Genomic DNA, 9,487 nt, shown 5'->3' with positions numbered 1-9,487 from the left:
CACCAAAAATGAAATAAAATAAGTAAAGTTTTTTTTTTTTTTTTAATTGGAAGAACTGGCCGAAATTCTCACATAGAGCAATTCAGTGTAGTGACTACCCCCTTTAGATAGGTCATACACCCTCTGTTCTCCACAGTCCCCACCACTCCTAATGCCTCACTCATTTAAATATTGACAGGTTTTTAGAGTTTGTTATTTGTGTCTTAGACCTACAAATAGCTCCAAGTGCCTTTGGATTTAGAAAATTACTCATGCAAGCAGATAGCATGGACTCCCCAGCCCCCCACTCCCATCGCATACACATACAAATACTTCCCTCCTTACGATCTGCTAATATAAAACCTCTTGGTAGAATGATCTCAGCAAGATCTCAAGGGCCATCTGTTTGGGCGATCAGATCACCACATTTCTGGGAGCACTGTGGCTCTGCCATGGGATGCACAGTTGCTTTAGAAAGTCAACTGTCTACGGGGCTCCAAGCACTTCCTCTTGTTATATAGCTGAGGTCACCACAGTAAATTACTGGTTTTAAGGAAAACAATGACAAGCCTTTTCCATGGAGAACAGGGTTTGCTCACTCAATTATTTCCTAAAGTCATGCCCTCCTTCTCAGCTTGACACCATAATTTTTGAGGCAACAGCACCGAGTCTGTGTGTTGCTTTTCTCCACACCCACAAAGCCACAGCGCACCTGCCACATGAGCACAGTGAACTTTTAGAGCAATCCATCCTCCTGGCAGAGGGATTAGTCAAGTAATGATCATTGCATTGTTAATTAAGTGACTGCTCTGTTAAAACAACTTACCAGGGTGACTCTAAATTGGCTGTATTTGCTTACCAGTCTATTTTTTCTCTTTGTGTAGGAAATTTTGTTGACTGCTCTAACTGCCACAAAGCTTTGGTAGGAATCACTAGTAACCTAATTTTAATTGACAGACCTTTCAGAAATTCAAGATATGACTTAAATTGGGGTTAAAAGGGTATCTAGAAAAGTGGGGATAATTTTTCTAAACGCTATAGAGCTGCAAGAGAGATGCTTTAGTTTACTTCCAAAGTCATTTTTCACCTGCAGATGTTGGAGACAGAAGGAGTTAAGGAAGGAAGAGTGGGCTGGGGTGTGGTGGGCTGGGAAGACCACTTCTCTCACCTAACACTAGCCTGGAAATAGTTGACATTTGATAGCATTGTCTCTTTGAGATTTGTAACCCTCTGCTAGAATTACATGTCCCTTCGGAAATAGCCTCCTTTTTTTTATCACTTGAGAAAACATTAACTTTGTCCCTTTGAGTAGCCCCACTACCATCAAGGAAGTTTGTTCTTTTTTTTTTTTTTTCCTCTTTCAGAAACAAAAGTGGCCATTTTCCTTTTAAGAAACAGGGGAGGGGCCGGTGAGGGGACAGAAGGACCTGGTGCATTGTGAAGGCCTTTAATGCCACCACTTCCTGCCAGCCACCATCAGGAGGAGGACTGCCTCAAAGCTTTCTCCCCGGCTGACTTCCAGCCTATTTTGGAACAGAGGACAGCTTTCTGTCACACACACTCACACACACACACACACACACACACACACACACACAAATCAACCAGCTGCAGAGTGAGCAACAGGAGGTGGCAGGATGCTTGCCACTGTGTCCCTAGATTTGTAAGCATCCTCTCCAGCCCTGGCCAAAGCTAGTTATTCCCTGGGCTAAAACCAACTTGAGAACTTGGGGACCCTGCCAAAGCCTTGACAGCCCCTAAGCCTGGCTGTGTTGCCAGAGCCACACAGGAAAGTCATTAATTCTTTAAATAAAGGTTCAGTAAATGACTGTGGAGCCCGCTATTTGTTGAACAGTGGGCTAGATGGATAGAGGATATCTGGGCATTCACTTTAAGGGACCTAGAATATTTGGGGAAGAGGAATAAAGACATAACACTCTTTTAAAAGTTAACTAACATCACAAGAGGTGCCACTCAAAGCAGTATGTAAGTAAATGCCAAATGACCTTTCAGAAGAGGGAGCTTTCAGAGCGTGAGTTGCTGCAGTCAGAGAAAGAGGGACATTGTGATGGGAGTGGAGCAAGCCTGGGCTTTGGAGCCAGACAGACTGGGTGTAGATCCTCATTGTGTGATTATGGAGAAAGTTCCTCACCCTCTCTGGACCTCAGTTTCCTTATCTGTGGAATACACATGATGGTGGCCGCCTTGCAGAGTTGTTAAGATTACATGAGGTATTTGCACACAGCAAGACTCAGTAAATGTTTGAGTTTTTTTTTTTTTTTTTTTTTTTTTTTAAAGAAAACCACAGAGTAGCTGAGAATAGAAATTTAGGTAGGATTGGCCCAGGGGAAAACAAGCAAAAGCCAGTCCTTGGAAAAGGGGAAGGGGGGGTTATTATGGGAAAAGTTATCATATCTACTGGATAGTTTAGGAAGTGGAAAGGTAGAGGGAAGTTTTCTGTTTTCTTTTTAACATAACATTTATAATTTTTCCCTGGATATGAAAACATATCATGTCTATTATAGAAAATTTGGAAAGCATAGAACAATGCAAAAAAGAAGGAAGTACAATAAGAAAGTAAAAACCAGCCATAATTCTGCACCCAATGAAAATCCCTATAAACATTTTGGTTTCCCTTCCAATCTTTTCCTAAGGCACATTTTAACACAACTGAGATCACACTATACATACTGTTTGAAACCTGCTTTTTGTGCCAACATTCACAAGCATTTTCCCATGTCATTTACATTTTTTCACAACCACCATTTGTAATGGCCACATGGAATTCCACATGTAGATGTACCAAAATCTTCTCAACTTTTCCACTAGCAGTGGCCATTTAGGGCCGTTCAAACATTTCACCATTATAGATAATGCTTCTGTGAATACATGTGTGGCATTAATCCTATTTCCTTAGGATGAGTTCCCATAGGTAGAATCACTGTTCTAAGGTTCCTGCTAAATACAGCCAAACAGCTTTCCAGAGAGCTTGTCCCAACCCACTTCCCCACCAGTCATGCAAGAAAATTGGCTTTATCAAATCCTGAAACTGAATATTATCTTCGAAAAGTTTTTTACCTAATTTGATAGTCACAAAACAGCATTTCATTGTTCTTAATTATCTTGCTTCCTTTTGGCAGATACACCTAAAAGGATCTGACACAGGCCCTCAGATAAACGAAGGAGCTTCCTTTTGTCTGCAAACAATCAACAAATATTGATTGTGCAAACCATTTTACCCCTGCTTTGTCCTCTCTCCCTTTTTGGAAAGGGTTGGAAGATTCCAACTTTCAGGTTTTAGCCACCGTAAAAAGAGGAGTTTTGAGGTAAAATGCAGCTAACATTCCGGGTCGGAACGTATTGATTTTGCCACTACCAAGCTTCCTTATTAAAGCAAGTCATGTAACCTGTCTGAAATTCTAGTCCTTCAAACGTAGGATGCCTGTCCAACCTAGTTTATGAAAATGTGGAGGTCCTGAAGTTGTAATGATTTAATAACAGTAAAAGTGCTTTGAAAAGGTTTTTTTTTTTTACTTCTACATAATGAATACTTTTGATTATTATGATTGATTTTATCTGTTCATTACTATGTATCCTAAATTGGCAACCTCTGAGAGTCTCACCTCCTGACCCCAATATCAGCTTTCCGGTATCATCGGTAAAGAGCGGAGTAGACGGAGTAGACGAGGAGCTTCGCCGACTAACGTTAGTAAAGGGACAACAAACGGGAGGCGCGGTTTTATTGGGGGGAGGGTGGGAGGGGGCGAGGCGGGGAGGGAGGGTCAACTCTGGACAAATCCTCTCCTTGGGCCGTCCCGGGGCTAGAGGGCGTATGGGGTCCGCGTCACGGCGCAGCCATAGCTCCCCAAAGCACACGCCGGCACCTCGGTCCCGACTGTCAGCCTGCGGTCAGTCTGCTTGCGGTCTCACTATTTCCCCGCCCCGCCTACACTCCCTCCCGGGCCCCACCCAGGCCAGGCGCCGGCGGAAAGTGGCGGGAGGCTGAAAAGCACAGTCTGGGCGCCCAGTGCAAACCGTTTAAACACGCAAGCCTCCCCTGCTGCCTCCACAGCCCCGTCCATCTCTTCCACTTCACCCGTGCTAACGTTTGTCCTCCTGCAAGAGTTGTGGAAGACGCCACACGTGCCGTCTGAAGGGCTGCGTTCAAGCCCGGCTTGGAATCCAGGGCAATCCCTGACATTTCCTCCCTCTCGCCTGTTTCCTCAGAGTGCACGCCTTGTCTTCTGCTTCTCCTCTGTATCCCCACCGCCTAGAATAATGCCTGGCACGCAGTCGGCCCTCAGTAAATACGTTGAATAAATGCATCTGTGTAATGGTAACCCCACCCTACAGGGTTGTGAAAATGAATGAGTGATGATGTGAAAGTGCCTCGTGACACTATTCACTAAATTTTTCTTATAGTAAAGCACATTTTTGTAATTTTTTTTTTAAAAAGTACTATTCATGAATTGGTTACCACTATTGACATTCCTAAGGAGTCCTGATGGCGCAATGGTTAAACACTCCGCTGCTGACCGAAAGGTCGGAGGTTCCAACCCACTAGCAGCGGGAGAAAAGACCTGGCAATCTACTCCCTGAAAGATTGCAGTCTAGAAAATCTTATGGAGCAGTTTTACAAGGTCACAACGCGTCGGAATGGACTGGAGGGCACACAACAACATTGACATTCCTGCCAGGAATACAAATCTATTTCTCCATCACCTCTTCTTTTCTCCCTTTTCAGGATTATGCCAAATCCCACCTTCTTCTGAAAATGTTTCCTGATCGTCTACTCCTGACCTTGGTGCTATTACTGTGAACGTGCACGTATAGTCACATACAGTTGTGTTCCGAAGAAAGGATCTTAATTTATCTTCTGAATGGGCGCAATCTGATGTAAGAGCGTGGCAGGGAGTCAGGCTCTCCGGCCCCACTTACAGCAGTGCCACCTACTGGTTGGGTTACTCCGGCAACTCGCTTCCCCTCTCTAGGTCCCAGTGTCTCCAAGTGTACAATTCCCGGGTCTGGAATTCCACCCACGGGAGCAAGGATGGATGCTCCCCGCAGGGACGCGTCCCTGGCCCTCGCTTCCCACCTCCCTCCAGGCGCATCCTGCTTTTCCAAATTCACGGACTCCTCTGGACTGCCCTCCCAGCCTGGGAGCCTCAACTTGACAGCAGCTGAGCTGCATCCGCTTGGAGACTTCCCAGGTCAACTCCTCCAGAGGAGCCTCAGCGCCCACCGCTCCGCCCCTCCCTCGTGTCTTCCCCTCTCCCCCCCCCTCCCCGCCTTCCCTCCCCGCCCCGCCCCGCCCACGTGACGCATGCGCCGCAATCGGAGCGTGTATAAAAGTCCAGCTTCTGCCAGAAACTTCGGTTTGTTGGTTGAGGCAGCAGGTAGGCAAAGTGACCCTGAGGACTTGGGTTTTTCGGTAGCCACCGCGGCGTTGAAGAGCAAGCGGTTACCATGGACGGAATCAGTGTAAGTCCACTTTCAACCTGCTTTCTCTTAAACGTACGAATGCATAAACTTGGAACGCAGCCCCTCTCCGAGCCGGCAGAAGCGATCTGAACATTGGAGATGCCCGTTCCTGGAAGAGGGGGGCAAGGAAAGGAGTTCTCAGGCGTATGGCTGCACAGGAGAGTAGGGTTGGAATATTTTTCTCGTAAGTAGAGAAGGAAAGATTGGAACGGCCGTTTCGGTGATTGGTTGTGTCTCCCCCTTGAGTCCCGCGCGCGCACCGGGCTTGCACGCTGTTTGCAAACATAGGAATATGCTGTGCACAAGTGCAGAGAAGGCATGCACGCTGCTCCGAGACTTAGATGGAAGGTCTCTTCCCGGGGAAGGGGGATTTCTTGGAGCGAGTTATATTATCTGAATTTAGAGGCGGAGTTGAGTTCCCAGAGGGAGGCTGTGCCCCGCCGGGTTAACTTTGGGCAAAGGCGCCTGGGAACCGCTCTAGACGTTGGGTGCGTGTTTACTAAACTCTGCGTGGTCGGCGGAGGTGTGCCAGTCCTCGGGCATAGTGGCAAAGGGTGGGAAAGGCGAGCGAACCCACCGCGTCGCTTGCCTGAGTGGGAGCAGCAGCTATTAAGGGGCCGAGAGCAGCCCGCGCGCCTTGGGGTTGAAGGGGAGACCTAGACGTTCGGAGCGCACCCCTTCCCCCCGGCCGCAGGGTGGGCCCCAGGGCTCGGGAGTTTGATATCTTGCCGAGGTCGAAGGGGTATAAGCAGGTACCGCGCAGCAGCCGCTGGAGGTGCGCGCGGCGACAGAGGCAGGGAGCGGGGGGCGAGAATTGGGAGGTCACCTGGATTTGCCCGGACGTCCCCGCGCAGACGGGCAGGTGTGAGCGCAGAGACCGTTTGACTCCCTGGGAGCCCAACTGCGCCGTTTAACCGTCGGGGGTTTCCTGGAGCCTTTGAAACCCCCTTGCTAGTGAGGCTTTTTGTCTCCTCCCGCGGAGCGCAATTCAAAGTTGCTCGGGGCGGAGCCGCTTAAGCGCTCCTCAGCACCCTGCGGGACTGAGTCCGGTGTGCAGGGATCGGAACCTCTCGAGCTGCTGCCCGCCCACGGTGGGCGGCGGAGGCGGCCCGGAGCTGGACACCTCGGCCGCCAGCGCGCCCACTGCCTGGACCCTCCCAGCTGCCGACCTCTGAACCCACTAGCTGGCTCAGTGGCGGGGTGGGAAGGGACCCGGGAGAGTGAGGAAATGAAACTTGGGTCGAGAACCACGGGTTCAAACCCCGTGACCTTCCCTACCCAGGAAAATGCCGCGCCTCTTAACGTCCCAAATGCCCAAGTGATAAACACAAGTATGGCAAAGGAGACGCACGCCTTTGAGACTGGGGAGGAGTACCAAAAAAAAAAAAAAAAAAAAAAAAACCAAACCCGTTGCGCTCAATTCTGACTCATAGCGACCCTATAGGGGTGGGGTACCGATTTACTCCCTACTGACACCCACGCCCAGTACTCGGACCACTCCACTTGCTTTACGGCGGCATTCTCCTTCCCCACCACATGTTGCTTGAACTACAGAATGGTTTGTATATTTTAGACAAGCGTGGGGAAAAAACCGTTTTGTGTCTTGGGAGAATTCAGAGTACTCCTCCCGCCTCTTTCCTCTCTTCTGGAGAATCTTCATGTAGAATGTTAATCCCAGCTTCGCGGAACACGAGATTCTACCTCCATTCTCATGCCGCCTGGGAGTGGCCTCTTTGTGTTTTTTTTTTTTTTTTTTTTTTTTTCTTTCTTGCCTAGAGTGGGCAGGGCAGAAGAGTTAGCAAGGATGCAGCTTTGAAACCTCAGAAACTCAGCGCCCTTTTGTTCTAAACAAAGAATTTTGTAATTGGTTCTACTAAAGACAGTGTGATGAGTGACTGGGGGAACGTGGGTGGGGGGATGGTTAAGATTCTATAATGCTGCTAGTGTGCCCTTACCCAGTACTTCCGTGGGGAGCAGAATTTCCTAAAGGAGGCTGGGCTGAGTTGGATTTTATAAATTGTTTTTTTAAATCTCAGAAATATATTTCTAACTTGCCTGCTGAACTTCGAAGTAAATGGCCTTTCCCTTGCCTCTTTTGCAGTTCTTCACTATAGATAATGACACGGAGGAAGTGGGCTCAGGTGACTATGACTCCATAAAGGAACCGTGCTTCAGGGAAGAAAATGCTCATTTCAACCGATTCTTTCTGCCTACCATCTACTCCATCATTTTCTTGACTGGCATAGTGGGCAATGGATTGGTCATCCTGGTCATGGGTTACCAGAAGAAACTGAGAAGTATGACGGACAAGTATAGGCTGCACCTGTCAGTGGCGGACCTCCTTTTTGTCGTCACGCTTCCTTTCTGGGCGGTTGATGCGGTGGCAGGCTGGTACTTTGGGAAGTTCCTGTGCAAGGCGGTCCATGTCATTTACACTGTCAACCTCTACAGCAGCGTCCTCATCCTCGCCTTCATCAGTCTGGACCGGTACATAGCCATTGTCCACGCCACCAACAGTCACGGGCCAAGGAAGCTGTTGGCTGAAAAGGTGGTTTATGTTGGCGTCTGGATACCCGCCCTCCTGTTGACTATTCCCGATTTCATCTTCGCTAATGTCAGTGAATCAGACGAGAAATACATCTGTGACCGCTTCTACCCCAGTGATTTGTGGATGGTCATGTTCCAGTTTCAGCACATCATGGTTGGCCTCATCCTCCCGGGGATCGTCATCCTGTCCTGCTATTGCATTATCATCTCCAAGCTGTCACACTCCAAGGGCCACCAGAAGCGCAAGGCCCTCAAGACCACTATCATTCTCATTCTGGCTTTCTTCGCCTGCTGGCTGCCCTACTACATTGGGATCAGCATCGACTCCTTCATCCTCCTGGAAATCATCAAGCAAGGCTGTGAATTTGAGAACACTGTGCACAAGTGGATTTCCATCACCGAGGCCCTCGCCTTTTTCCACTGTTGCCTGAATCCCATCCTCTATGCCTTCCTTGGGGCCAAGTTTAAAACCTCTGCCCAGCATGCGCTGACCTCTGTGAGCAGAGGGTCCAGCCTGAAGATCCTCTCGAAAGGAAAGCGAGCTGGACATTCTTCTGTTTCAACTGAGTCTGAATCTTCAAGTTTTCATTCCAGCTAACACTGATTTTTAACAGACTTTTTTTTTAATACCATAAAGAACATTTAAGTTACACATTTTTCAGATATAAAAGACTGACCAATACTGTACAGTTTTTATTGACTGTTGGATTTTGTCTTGTATTTTTTAGTTGTCGTGAGGTTTAATTGATTTATTTATATAAATATTTTTTTGTTTCATGTTGATGAGTGTCTAGGCAGGACCTGTGGCCAAGTTCTTAGTTGCTATGTGTCTGATCGTGTAGAAAAGGGAACTGAACATTCCAGAGTGCGTGGTGAATCACGCTAAGCTAGAAATGATCCTCAGCTGTTTGTACATAAATAATCTCTCCATTCCAGTGGAATTTTTCTTTTTTTTTCCTCCTGTTCTTAAGTTTGGTTACACTGTGTGACTGCTGTAGAAGATGGCACTTATAACCAAAGCCTCAAGTGTTATATAAATGGTGGTTTTTCAGTTTTTCAGGAGTGGGTTGATTTTAGAATCTACAATGTACAGTCTTTGTATTAAGTTGTTAATAAAAGTACATGATAAACTTAGTGTTATGTTCTATTTTCTATCAATTTTCCTCTGGCTGTCAAAAAAAAAAATAACAATAGTTATGGCTTGCCAGGTCTTGTCCTAGGTAACTTTAGTTGTAATATTTAAGCCTTATCACAACTCTATGATAGATTCTGGTTCTATCATTATTTACATTTTATAGATGAGGAAGTAGGCACAGAAAGCCTAAGTGATGTGGTCAAAGTCAATGTGCTAGTGACAGAGCCAATATTTGAAACCAGGTAGCAGTGATTAAGAGCTCGGCCATTAACCAAAAGATCAGCAGTTCGAATCCACCGGCCATTCTTAGGAAACCCTATGTGGCAGTTCTGCTCTGTCCTATTG

At 47.2% G+C, this 9,487-nt stretch overlaps 1 protein-coding gene across 2 annotated transcripts; it reads left to right on the top strand.

The window, feature by feature from the left end:
* Positions 1-5,347: 5,347 nt before the first annotated feature.
* On the top strand, positions 5,348-9,141 carry CXCR4 (C-X-C motif chemokine receptor 4). 2 transcript variants are annotated; one of them, XM_004375098.1, is made up of 2 exons: positions 5,348-5,460; positions 7,562-9,141. In XM_004375098.1, the coding sequence occupies exons 1-2, from the start codon at positions 5,446-5,448 to the stop codon at positions 8,603-8,605; spliced, it is 1,059 nt and encodes a 352-aa protein (XP_004375155.1). In that variant the 5' UTR covers positions 5,348-5,445; the 3' UTR covers positions 8,606-9,141. The 2 variants fall into 2 exon arrangements, with proteins under 2 accessions (XP_004375155.1, XP_023585974.1); XM_023730206.1 differs by lacking the exon at positions 5,348-5,460 and adding an exon at positions 5,467-5,644.
* Positions 9,142-9,487: the final 346 nt, after the last annotated feature.

This window comes from Trichechus manatus, unplaced genomic scaffold (genome assembly GCF_000243295.1).
Source record: "Trichechus manatus latirostris isolate Lorelei unplaced genomic scaffold, TriManLat1.0 scaffold00033, whole genome shotgun sequence".
NCBI classification, from domain to species: Eukaryota; Metazoa; Chordata; class Mammalia; order Sirenia; family Trichechidae; genus Trichechus; species Trichechus manatus.
The sequence above is the reverse complement of the archived record's forward strand: the minus strand, read 5'-3'. Positions and strand labels throughout refer to the sequence as shown.